The 14,159-nt window shown below is 38.0% G+C and overlaps 1 protein-coding gene across 1 annotated transcript in view; it reads left to right on the top strand.

The window, feature by feature from the left end:
• The first annotated feature begins 4,737 nt into the window (after positions 1 to 4,737).
• The window catches only part of LOC143232555 (histone H3-like), an 88,960-nt gene continuing 79,538 nt past the window's right edge, over positions 4,738 to 14,159 (top strand). Inside the window, exons 1-2 of the mRNA XM_076468132.1 lie at positions 4,738 to 4,959; positions 5,783 to 5,947. Coding sequence (XP_076324247.1) covers positions 4,738 to 4,959; positions 5,783 to 5,947 — 387 coding nt within the window. The remainder of the gene's footprint in view (positions 4,960 to 5,782; positions 5,948 to 14,159) is intronic.

Here is a 14,159-nt window from a genome sequence, read left to right on the forward strand (position 1 = left end):
AACACATTTGTATAGAAAAATCAGCTTTATACAATTAAACAAAAATTATGTATACACCGAAATTCCCAGTAAATACAAAAATTATATCAAGAAAATTTGATTGTACAGAATATCGAATTGTATAATACCTCCCCCAAAACCATAACAGAAATGGAAGTTTAAACTAGTCATAAAAAGAAGGCACTCGGAGATTATAAGAACATTTATCATGGTTTTCTGGATATATCCAAGTTTTTAGACGCATGCAAGAGTCTTTGTTCCGTAAGAAGAAAAGCCAGCAAATAAACCAAACAGTTACTAACTGATTAGTCTAACCAGGTGTATTAGAAAAATTTTAAAAAGAATAATTAGTGATAGATTTTTAAATAACTTCTAAATTACCCGAAATTCACAATGCACTTTGAAACCTGCTGCAGACTGGTCACACAGACCACACGTTGGTGCATAACTCCTAGACAAAAGAAAATAGTTGGTTAAAACTGTAACCAATCTGTAGCGAAGTTAGAACATCTTTTTCTTCTAATTCTTATATATATATATATATATATATATATAAAAAGACATCTAAAGTACAATAGATGGTTGTATCTGAAGAAGCTTGTTTTCACGTTAGTCGTTCCAAGTCCACTGCCAACAGGCGACGAGCAGACCTTTGAATGCAGGACCACAGTCTTGTGTACGGAACAGGAACAGCAGTGATAGCACCAGTCTTTGCTGTGATGTAAGCGAGCTTCTTCCCTCGAATATCATCGTTGCATGCAATACAAATGAACAAGATAGAAGTAAATGTTAAAGAGAACTTTTCGAGCATGTATAAATAGTACAACTTGAGCATTGCTTAACTCCTAGTAATTCAAGGCAAAAAAAGTTGCGTACACTTTGGCAGTTTACCCAGAAATTGTAGAGGGAATTCTATGTGCAACCATGACAGAGCCCACAGTCACCTGATTTTGAACCATCTCTATATACAGGAATGGAAGGATGTTTCGAAAGATCTTTAGCAAATAAAAGATGATACTTTCAATTGCGTTTTTCAGATAACCGAAAGAAAAGTCACATTTGTGGATGGTAATAATCCATGGTGGAGTAAGATGACCACAAGATACTGTGGTGTCATCCAAAGAAGGCCCACTTCATCCAAATGTATCCGGATACCCAGGCTAAAAGGAACGATAGCAGTTCGTCTGTTCTGAAAACACAACGTCAGGTTGGATTCTGTGGCAAGGGTCAACGTTTTGAAGCATATAGCAAAGCCAGGTGCTAATGGCATCAGTGAAGAAGAGGTTTATGAGACTCTGTGTACTAACTCTTTACTAAGGAGGTGCTGAAAGTCCAGTGATGATGACCTGGGTATAGCATCTTCACAACCGAGGCCATAGAGCTGTAGAGTATAGTCGAGCTTAAGCAAATGGAAGATGTTTATTACTCTTGTACATTTCACTCATAACTGCTTGATGTGTGGTATAAAGGTAAGCTTCCGTTAAAGATAAACTACAATAACTTTGTATCAGAGACCACAAGAACTACAAATTCTCAAAGTCAATGCTTGGGATTGGGGTGAATACCCTTATGGCAATAAAAGTGCATGAAAATGGTTTCAGAGAGAGAAAAGAAGCTAAAACCTTTTCCTGGGGTTCTTTTCCGTCATTCGATAAACCTCTGAATGAAAGAGGTGATCACTGTGACTATGTCTTGTTAGCTGAGAAAGTGGAAGATCAAGCAGAAGTGACAGACACTTGCTGAAAGTTTTCTGGTTGCAGGTACTTCCTGGCTATCAGAAAGCAAGATCGAAATTGAAACAGAATTATACTGAAAACTAAACATCAAATTTTTTCCCCATATGACTTTAGAACTTGTAGTAGAAGAGATAGTGGTTGTGAATTTAATCCAAGATTTCTTCTGGCTTTGAAGTCTTACCTGCCAAGCATGTGCACGGGACCACTGAGAAGCAATGCAATTAGAAAGTGTGGGATACATAAAAAGGTATTCTTGGCTCTTTTTTAGCTTTTTTGTACCATGGACAAGGACATGTCGAGGTATTAAAAATATATTGAGCAACTGCATGGATAATATAGTAAGACACTGCTACCACGTAGTGGTCTAATGATGGCTTACAAATGACTGCAACATTAAATTTCATGAGAGAATTAAAACATGGTTAGATGGCTTGTTTCTGCTTCCTCCAGGGCAAGTAAGTCAGGTGGCGCTGACCATGGGCAATATCTCTCAAAATGATCAGTACCCAGTGGGTGGCTTTCAGCCTCCACGAAAAGTGGGAAAATATTGAAGGGGAGCAGATTGAGAGATTAGTAGCAATAAAAGACTGACCAGGTGCATTACAATAAAGTATAAGAACCAGTACTGAAGACATAAGTTTTGACGTAAGAGCACTTTTTCAGAGACGTTATGTCCATTAAAGTAACCCAGGATTAAAAAAGGGAGACCGCAACTGTTCAAGAACAGCATCAAGGTCTGATTGATTATAGGTCTTTCCGGGAGATAGATAGGGAGAACACACAGCAATTGTATGACCTGTAGAAAGAACTGCTGATGGGTTAAGATAGGCACACAGAATGATAGATTTTACCAACGTTGTGAATGATTCCTAAGTTAAAATGGAAACTTCGACAGTTTCACTGCATCAAAATGGCCGTTTTCATTTACATGGAAAAAAATTGGGTGAACACCTCTTCTGTTTTTAGTGATATCTCTTCTCTTTATTCTCTTTACTGAAAGTTTGTCAGTCAACTTTCATGGTTCCTGTCCTTGGTTGAGCAAGCAGGTCTCTGTCATTAGAAGAAGATTCCAGCAACTAAGAGCATGATCGAATAATTAATCTGCATCTCGGAGGTGGAGAAGATGGGTCCGAGGAAATACCCGAATGCTGAAGTAAAAGGAAGTGGATTTGGAGATCTGATGAAAGGGTTGTTAGGGACAGAAATGAGCCTTGACGTTGATTCATGAACTGGCTGGATAATGAAAAGTAAAACTTTTCACATGGTTTGTGAATGATTACTTTGGAGACACTCCCCCTGTAGCAGTAGAATGAAGTGGAGCAGCATATGTTTGAGATGGAGTGATAGCCAGTGACTTTCGAGCCTTGTGTCAGCCATTTTCAAACATTGTATTTTTTGTTTTTCCAACCACCTAGGCCATGAACAAAAGTAAGATTGGTGAGAGCCACTAAAATTAACACAATGAGGGTTTATTTCACACTTACTGGCATCAAGGTCCTTGCTATGTCAATGAACACACCTCAGGGAACCACGACGTGATGTCTTTGAGTGACTAAACTGCTTAAATTGGAAACATCTGAGACAGTTTGGAATATTTGTTCACACTTGATGATGTAAAGGTCAAACTTAGTATATTGTTCGGTATCATAATCCTATATTTGCGAGTAAGGATACGTCTCACTGCACAACATTCTTGGGTGGTGAAATAAGCTAGGATCTCTGTGCAAATGTTCTTAAATCCCTCTCAATAAAAATGCTTCATGACGAATTCAAAGTAGCATAAGGAGTAAGACCAATGGGTATATCCCCAATAGTTATTAAATGCAAGAGGAGTTCACTGCATTTACAAGTGAATGTTTCCACCACTAAATCACAAGAAAAAAGCCTTTGATTGACTTTGGAGAGCCACCCGAAGGGTCTCTTCTTTCTAAATAAAAAAGAGAGATATTTGTCTGATAAAGAATGTAATACCAGAAAATGAGGTACATGTGTTCAATAAGTTGAACATTGCTGCTCAGAATTTTGAAGATGTGGTCATTTACCAAAATTCTGATTGGAAGTATTTTTGATAAATTTGATTAGGAGTATTTGCATTAAAGAAAGAATGTCTCAGTGCCCACCATGGAGTCCAATGAGTAGATGCACTACACTGTCAAACATGTACACTGCAGCAATGTCAGAGTTTTGCGAGTGCTATATCCCAATACCAACATACGATAAATTATCTACAACACCAGTTGAGAACATTCAACACTGGTACTTGGTCGATCCTAGCTGATTGACTCTGGGGGTGATACCCAAACGTGTCTGTCTTCAGGAATTGAAAACCAAAGTGGTGCATTAGGGTTGAACTCTTAAACTTTTCTCTTGTCACCAAGCACAGAAACATGTGTGAGGATGTTTAGACCCTGGATGAGGTAAACTGGAAAGACGAAAACCTCTCAAGGAGGTTCTCTCGCACATACAGGAATCCACACCAACGAGAGGAAGAAACAATAAAAAAAGAAATCGTCTCGTCATTAAATAGTGAGGAACTAAAGAAGCAACAAAATGAATTAAGGAACTACTGTTATGTAATACGAACTTTCAAATCAGTGTTAACAACCGAGACTCTAAAACCTAATTTAAAAAGGTATGGAGAATAATAGAAATATTTTAATTCACAAAATGTCTTTAACTAATTTCATAAGTATTTTCTTGCAAGTTACACTGAATAAAAATATAAACGCCCCATGTGAAATATTGTTCTCACATGAAAAGTATCACCCAAAGTTAGTGTGTACTCCTACTTGTACAAAATGGACATTTCTCTTGATTAGTGTCCCAAATTTTAGTCTACCACTGCCTATGAGCATTTGCTCAGTGATACGTTAATTTCACTGAGTGCATTGGTGTGGCATATCCAGACGCTGCTCATACAGAATGAGCAGTACTCCGACACTCCTTATACTTGGGAAAATAATAGGCCACCCCAAAATGTTAAATTTTGACAAAAGCAGCAATGCCTCAGATAACTCCAGTCATGTGGGAACGTACTATTAGCATGTTGGAAGCAGGAATGTCCACCAGAGTGGTCACTGTGCAACTGAATGTTCACTATCGGACGTTTGAGAGTTCGTTTTCAACAGACGAGCAGCACTGCAAATCGACCACATCCGACCACTCCAGCACAGGATCGCCACATCCGCCTTGTTCACATGGAGGTGGTGATGTTATAGTGTGGGCAGGCATCGTGTATGGGCAAAGAACACAATTGCACTTCATTTAGGGGAACTTAAATGGGCAACGATATCGGGACGAGATCCTCAACCCTATTATAGTGCCGTTTGTCCGGCAGCATAATATAACCCTCCAACATGACAACGCCCGACCACATGTTGCCAGGATCTGCACAGAGTTCCTTGAAACTGAGCACATTCCAATTTTGGACTGGCCTGCGTATTCGCCAGACGTGTCGCCCATAGAGCATCTTTGGGATGTTCTGGGTCGACGTGTTCGCGACCGTGTTCCAGTTCCGGATAATGTGTGGCACTCCAGCAAGAATGGAATAACATCCCACACGCCACCATAGACAACGTGGTGAACTCCATGGGAAAGAGATGTGTTGCTCTGAAAGAAGCAAATGGTGGACACACAAGATACTGAACAGTGAATTTCTTCAGCCTGACTCCTACCATGTTTGAAGGAGTGACAGTCCTGTTCATATGCCAATATCAAGATGTAATGGACAGTGATTTAAAGATTATTCAATAACAAAATGAATTGTGGTTGATTTCATATATTGCATGTCCTTAATGTTAATAAAAACTCATGACATGGGTCGTTTATATTTTTGTTCAGTGTACTTGCACGAAGAAAGATGAGGCCATGGAAGGAAGGCGAGACAGGCTAAATCTTCCAAAGATCCTCTTAAATGAGTAACTGATTAAATCAGTTTAAGTCAAACTCAACTAAACATAAAGGAAACATTTGTGTTAAAACTTCTTACATAGTGTAGCCACTAGTAAAAATATAAATAATTGTTGTTGTATTTTTGTCCATAAAAGCAAACTGCAAGAAAATGCACGGGCAAAAAGGTGACAAAAAACAAACAACTGGCCACTAAAGCTGCTCGCAAAAGTTCTCCATCTACAGGTGTAAAGAAATCTCAACGTTACAGGCCTGGAGCTGTAGCTCTACGTGAAATCCATCAATACCAGAAGTCAACTAAGCTCCTTAGCCAAATACTACATTCCCAGAGACTAAAAGGAGGACTTCAAGACTAATCTGAGATTCCAGAGCTCTGCTGTCATGGTTTTTCAGGAGGCTAGTGTGGCATACTTGTATCCACCCAGACCTTCTTGAACTGTAGTTTGCATTGGCCTGCACGTTGCCACCTTTGCCTCGTCCGGAGAACTTTCCTTCGCTTTTTGTCGGAAACTAACAATACGAGTTGAATAGAGTGTACCCACCTTTTCGCGAAACCAACCATAGATATTTAGCTCCAATAGACGGCGTGAAGTGTATCTCTGGTCTCAGATACGAAGAAATCCGAGTTGTTTTATCTACAAATTTACCTCGCGAAAAACATAGTTCCGATACCCGTGGTGAGCAGATCACAAATACCCCGTTGTGTAGCTTTGAACTTAATTCCAAAAAAATCAACCATTCGATAACTCATTGCACATAAAAATAAACGTTAATTTTATGTGTTTATTCATGGAGAAGCCTTATTGTTTACAAGTTAACTTAAAGTGACTAACTTGGACTAATTTATGATACCTATATATTGTAATAATAGTCATTTGCAATTAAAAAGCTGCAATAGCCTTTTCTGTCTGTGGTGGATTTAAACTTTATTGTATGTTATTTTGTTATAATAATAAAGTTACCTTTCATATATGATTATAAAGTTAAAACAATGAACAGTATATGAGGGAAAACCTTGCTAATTTATCATATAAGTCACATTTGGGAAAAAAGAAGTATTATGCTCAATAAATACGTAGACGCAGTGAAAGATAGACTTTAAAAAGTGTAAACATATTCTCTATATTAAAGTATTTGTTGATATATTCGAAATGCAGTAAACGTTAGGAAAACCTTAAAACTCCTAATGTGAAACATGAAATTATAAACATTAAGAACTTTAACCTCATGCCAGGACTTTCATTTTAATACATATTACCTATAATTGTTCAATTAATTATTCAAATAAGTAATGTTTAATGATAACTGTTGGATGATTTTATTGCATTTTGTCATACTATATTTTAAGATTGAACAATTATTATCAGTTACGAAACAGTTTATTTTACACTGAACAAGTGTTAAACTCGCAGGCTGAGGGTCGCGGGTTCAACGCAAACGAACCTGGCAGGGGTTTAGTTTAGAGAGAGAGAGAAGTCTGAAGAATTCTCTATCCAACAGGGGTGGTCAGGAACGTTGTGGCTCCTCTTCGTTTTTTTTGTTTGTTATTAACATGGTAGTCGTTTTGATTTTAAAGATCTTTAGGGGATACCCCTAAGGCAAACCAGGGGCGCTCAGAAATTGTTGTTTCTCTTCAGCCCCACACCTGTACGTTGGTTAGACATAACTTATGAGAATATATTTAGTCGGGAAATTGGTACTGCTGAACAAAAAATGAATGCAATATTGGTAGTTACCTTGGTTGTTTTCTGGTGGTGATCTTGTCCTCTTTGTCCCCTCACATGGAAGATTATTTAATTTTTGTTGGAAATTTGTCTGTATTTTACATTTTAAGATGATGAATTGTGGTGGGGTATTATAAAATTGACTAATGAGAAAAAGTGGAGCGAAACAAAATTCGAGGATTGTTATTTAGTTGTCAGTGTATGGTTTGAGTTTGTGGGGACAGTTTCGCTGGTGTGTGTGTGTTTTCTTATAGCAAAGCCACATTATGCTATCTGCTGAGCCAACCCAGGGGAATAGAACCCCTGATTTTAGCGTTGTAAATCCGTAGACATACCGCTGTACTAGCGGGGGGCGTATCGCTGGTCAACGAGAAGCTAAGCAATAGGGCGCGCTAAGATTATGTAGTGTTAATAACAGTGGTAGTTTTTGTTTTGGGAGCTGTTTGGACGGATTTTGTTTATTATTCCTACATTTTTGGAAATAACTCTTACCGATCACAGCTCGTTCTAGTCAAGTTTAGACGCGGAAGGTTTTAGAGGTATACTGTCCTGCGTTTTGTTTTCACCGGTTAGTTGGCGAGTTAGTATATCGAGTTGTGGAGATATGAATATTATACCTTTCTTCTATTGGAACTTATGGATCATATTAAAATAGGTCGTAAAATTTCTGTATACTTTACGATTGAAAAACCAGTTTTACCGTATGATGTAAATACGGCGCTACATAAGGAAACAGGAGAGGGTTGATTTCAATGTCTCCAGCTATTTGTTGTACGTTCTTACCTGGTAACTTTTTCAACAAAGCGTTAGAGTTTGGGCGGATTTACGGTGAAAGAAAAACGTTATTCATTTACATCAATTGGTAGGAACACAAAATGGATACATCTAAGGCATATTCCTCAGGGAGTGCCGTAATGTAAATTACGCCTTGATAGAGTATGGTAAAGGTACTCGCCATAGTACGTGATACGTTCTCATGAACGAAAGTTTGTACTGGAAGTTAGGTAAGTTTAAGCCGGTTTCGAAACACAATGGAACTTGGCAGGTGTTTAGAGAGAGAAGTCTGAAGAATTCTTTCCCCAACAGGGGTGGTGAGGAACGTTGTGGTTCCTCTTCTTCCCCTAACGTGAAAGATTATTTAACTTTGATTGGGAATTTACCTGTATTTTACTTTGACTTGTTTTAGGTGATGAAGTGCAGTGAGTCATTACAAACATGACTGGTGAAAAAGGGGGAGCGAGACAAGGGCGGCATAAGAGAAGCAAACCAGGCCAGAGCCCGAAGTCCGAAAAGCCGATGAAATATCAACATACGACGACCCGATTCAGGGCTAGGCAAGAATATTTGCCTTGGCTTGGATCTAAAGATCCGATGCCTGAGATTTGAATGTGGGAGGGGGGTAACGAAAGTATCACGAGAAAACCCACTTTCACAGGACATGCGCCGAAAGTTTTACCTGTCCTGTGCCCAGATCTGAAAAAGAAATACATATAAACATGAATTAACATTATCTGTGATTATGTATATTGTTGAATGATTTGTGATTGTTGAAATATGTTATATGGTGAAATCTATTTTGTAGGTTCACTGGCTAGTTTACATAATGATGCAGTTAGTTGGTTTATGTGTTCTGCTTTTAAATAATATTTGTATTATATTTCTGTGAGCCTGTTTATAACGGTGGGTGGGTTACTAATTTTGTGTACATGGTTGCCAGGTGTGTGTGATGGTAGTCGGTTTGCTGCTCTTAATATTTTATTTTGTTGTATTTGGATCTTCTGTGGTCTGTTGTTAGATATATTATATGTGGCTTGACCTTGACATAGGTATTTTATTAACGAACGGATGTAAGCCTTGTATATTTGGATGATAGTCTCTGGTGAGTAATTTGATTGTTTGCTAGATATGGTCATCAAATGTGAAATGCGTTTTTTGATGGATGAGTGTATGTTGTTAACATGTTTTTTCAATGTTAATGTGGAGTCGAAAGTGATGCCTAGAAATGTGATGTGCTTCCTTATGTTGATAGGTGTATTGCCGTGTGAGATGTTTACTTTTTCTAGAAATTTTCTTTGTCTTTTTAATTTCCTATAAAAAGTGATTGCTTGCGTTTTTGTTGGATTTAAAACTACTCTCCACTTGTGCTCTAGCTCGAGACAGTATTTAGTGTTTTTTCTGAACGCGTGACATGGCCATTAGTGGATTTCTAGAAATACTCCAGATAGCAATATCGTTTGCGTATTGTGAAGTGTAAGTGTAGGTTACACTAGGAAGAGGTATATCACCAACAAAAATAACGTAAAAGGTCGGCGAGAGGACGGATCCTTGAGACAGTTACTTTGAAAGATTTAGATAAGGTTTTGTTGACTTTTACTTGAGCTGTTCTATCTGTAAGGAAGTTTGATATCCATTCGGTAATAGTTTGATTTACTTTCAAATTAGTTTATACTTAATGGCGTTATGCCAAACATTGTCAAATGATATTTAACATCTAAAAATACACCTATGGTTACCTGGTTGTTATTAAATGCTTTATAAACTGATTCAGTGAGTAGTGTGAGGTGACCTATTATTTGTAAGTTTTTCCTGGAAGCATTTCGAGATTCAGGTAGGATGTTTATTTCGCAGAAAAGAAGCGATTTGTAATTATTTTCTCCGTCTGGTTGCCGAGACAACACACTGATGGGACGGAAGTTGTCAGGATTGGTCCTGTTTGTTTGTTTCTTTGGAATCGTGGTGATAATGGATTTTTTCCAAGTGTCGGGTTAATAACCAGTTAGTGAGAGATTTATGATATTTGTGAGATGTTGCAATAGGAGACTGGAGCTTTTTCTGAGAATAATATTTGGTATTTGATCATGTCTGGGGGAAAGTGTTTTAAGTTTTTAATGTTAATTTTGAGTTCAGTGGTGGTGAATTTTCTATTGATTGAACTTGAATAGCTTTCTAGTGTCTTACCGTGGAATTGCGGTGTGAAAGAAAATAGATTTGTATGTATGTAGTTGTTGGTGCTTTGTATCAAAGTCGGCACTCTTATATTTTTTCCAAAATTCTTTTGGGTAGTTCTTGGTTTTCTCTAAGTTTTTACAAAAGTTATGCAAACTTATTTCGTTTGCTATTTTGATTTGTTTAAATGTTGTTTGTTCTGTTGATCTGTGTTTTGACGGTCGGGCGGCGTGTTGCACAGTGAGTTCGTCTTTATAGACTGCGTTTGAATATTAGTACGTGAATTTCCGGTGATAGTCCATTGATTATGTGAGTGTTTTTTCTTTGTTTTAGGGTTTGTGTTTTTAACGACTTTGTATATGGCTTCTGATACTTTATTAACATAGTTGTCTAATTCTGTTTTGTTGTTAGCATGTTCAGTTGAGCGGGGTAGATAAGAATCTATTGAAGGGTTGAATGTAAGCCAATCTGTTTTGGTGTACGTGAACACCGAGGGAGTCACGTACCTCGCAGCAGGATGGCGAAATGAAACATGCAGGAAATGGGGAAATGATCAGTGGTGATTTCATCATGTACATGTTGGGCATTCTGTTTGCTGTGCCCTTGGGAGCTATGATGAAATCGAGTACGTCGTATCAGCCGTTAGTGGCTGAAAAGTATGGAGGTTTATGGTCGTTTGTTAGGTGCATGTTGTTTATAGAAAGCAAGTTTTTTATAATTGACCATCTTTGTGTGTTTCTGTTTCCTTTTAATTCTGTGTGTGGGGAATTGAAATATCCGATGATAATTGGTTTCGGAATACGATTAACACATTTCTGTAAAAGGTTAATGTCAATATCTTTAGTGGGTGAACAATATATGGCTAGAATTGGAATTGTTAGCCGGTTGTTAAAGTCTATATTACAAGAAATGATTTCATTTATGCTTGATTTGAAAGATTCTTCTTTAGAGATGAAGTGTGATATTTCCATATTAAAGTAAGCTGTTATGCCTCTACTATTTTCAGAGTAAGGTATACTGTATGTAATAAATCCAGGGATAGTAGTGTTTTGTTTCTCTGTGTAAAGTGTTTCCGAGATTATGATGATGTTGACATTTATATGTTTATATATGTTGTAAATTTCTATCCTTTTATCTTTGTGGTTTCCATAGCAGTTGATGTATAGAATTTTGATGTGTTGAATCATTGTGTTGTGCTACTTCCCTTGCATAAATTTTGAGTGATAAGTTATGTGGTTTGAGAATGGGAAGGTGAAAGTAATGTTTGGCAAGGCTGCAGAGAGCCTTGAGTGACTCGTGTTTTGACACGAAAGTGGAGAATTCACCTAATTCGATTAACATGGCTCGTAAGTTTGCAGTGCATTCCGTGAGGTTGAAGGTGTGTTTCATCATAGTGCGTGTGGCTTCGGCGTATGTGCGTGTTGTTTGTGGTTGAGTGGTTGTGTTAGTCGTCTATAAAACTGTTGGAGTTTCTAGTAGTGGTTGTTTTGTGGTGTAGGTTGTTCAGTGAGTGTTGAGAGTCTGTGTGTTGATGTTCATGGTTTTAAATATGATTCTGTTTTTTGTTTTTTTTTAAGGGCAGCCTTTGTAACTGGCCACATGTGGACTTTAACAGTTTGCGCATATAACTTGGTTGTGCTCGTTGGAGCAATGAGCGACCTCGTGAGGTCCGCTACTTCTCACACATCTGTCTTTGGCCATACAATTAACTTTAGTGTGTCCCTACATTTGGCCTTTGTAACATTGGTTTCTGATGTGGTTTCTCCGTTTCGGTCGTGTTGTTATTTTAAGAATAAGAAGCAACCGTCTTTTAGTTATTTATTTTGATCGTTTTTAGTGTTCACGGTTACTTTGAGAAGTGGAGTTGTTGTTTCGTTCTAAATGATATTTGTTCTGTTTGTTTTTGTATGTCGTAACCTTGTGTTTTGAGTTCCTCAGTAATTTCATTGTCTTCGATATCAAAATCGACATCTCTGATAACTGCTGTTAGTTGAGTGGTGTTGTTTATGGGTGTATGTGCCAAAATGTGAGCGAAGTCGTGTGGGTTGTGTACATTTAATTTAGGAAGTTGTCTGATATCCTAAAAGTAAATACTTGGGAAATATAACCTCAGTTGGTTAACAATCTGAGGAATGCGTATTGTGTTCTGTATTCCTTCAATAAAGAGATTTCGGATTCTGTATTAAGGATCAGTGTGTGTTTGAAATCGTGAGGGTTTTGTTAGTGCTATCTTTGTCAGTGATTTTGTTAATTTCGTGTTTCTTACAGCTACTAGAGTTATTCAAAACCTTACTTACCACAGCCTTTTTTTTTGTTTTCGTTTCTCCGGGGATGGTTCTCCTTCGTTAGGTCCTGGCTGGTTGTTTGTTCAGGTGCAGAGTCCGAATTTTTGCTGTCTGAGCCGTTTATGGAGGAGCTTAAAATTTCTGAGGCTGGTCCTTCGGTCGCTTTGTTCAGCATTTCGATGATTTCTTCACGCTTCTCTAGTGGATCTTATCACAACCTTGTTCTTGGATCTGCTCTTCATAGTTTTACTAGTCCTTATAAGGACTTATGAGTTGCCTTTTTTAGTACAACTAAAATTCATATAAACTCAAATAAACAGTCATTCGCTATACTATACTCGCTGCTATTCACTGTACGACCTCTTTTCTCGACATCCAACTTTCAAAGCCGGTTCCTAATTTCATCAACATAGGCCAGTTTCGGGCTATGGTGAATTATTTAGGGATGATGAAATTATGTGGTCGGTGTAAAGTGTCTGGCCACTTGTCTATCAATTGTACCACACCAACATGCGGCCTTAGTGGTTTAGCGGAGCATATATGGTATGGAGAGTCATAAGGTTTGTCGTACGTGCGGTGCCCCCCACCCACATAGAACATGTATTCAAATTTATGCTTCCAATGCTCAGAATCAATCTCTAATTCAAGAAGAATGTTATGTGAACAACTACATATGTAGTGATGTTTTAACATAGTAAACCAAATTTCCGAGCGGGTTCAGGAAGTTGAAACTTCCGATGTTGACCTTGAGAGATACAAGGTTCCAGTGAACGACCCTCCATCAAAACAGGAACCCAGTTATGAAACGTCATTGATACTGTTGCCACAGAGAGGGTTAACAATGATATCATTGTAAGTTTGTTACTCCGGAAATATCCGGGAATCGAGGTCCTTAGAACGAAAAGACATCGGGATTGGAACGAAACCTACGTTTATTTGATACCTCGAACGAGGGACCATCACAAAATAATCAACGCAGTAAGAGTGTACCAAAGCAAAGTAAAAAAAGTTAAATGAATGTCATTATGCTTTCCCTGGTTAAATTTCACATACCACAGATGTTTCTGAAAGTAGTTGTTTTGAATGCTCAGGATTTTCTGAAGGTAAGTGAACATTTTGTTATGGACTTCGTTGAGAGAGAAAAAAATCGACCTTATTCTATTACAGAAAACTAATTACACCACCATAGGTGATATTTTGGATTTTAACAAGAGAGTTAATACCAAATCTGTTTGAAGTCTTGCGCAAGAGTGGGGATATTTTTTCACCCTGAATATCAGGGTAGGTTTACTTCCTCCGGACATAATGAGTCTGGACGAATTGCCATAGTTGAGTTAACTAGTAATGGCCATCAGTTTCATATTGTTAACTCCTATGCACCTACACCAGCGTATCGTACATCAGCTCTTCTCGGGTTCTGAAATATGGTCTGTTATCCCCACACGACGTGATTTTAGGAGAGGATTTTAATTGTGTTCTGGAGGTGATTGATAAAGTGAGTGGTACGGGAAAGAGCAACAGTAGTGTCACCAAATTAAAACTGTGTAACAGCTTCTGTT

This window comes from Tachypleus tridentatus, chromosome 11 (genome assembly GCF_004210375.1).
Source record: "Tachypleus tridentatus isolate NWPU-2018 chromosome 11, ASM421037v1, whole genome shotgun sequence".
In the NCBI taxonomy this organism is placed as follows: Eukaryota; Metazoa; Arthropoda; class Merostomata; order Xiphosura; family Limulidae; genus Tachypleus; species Tachypleus tridentatus.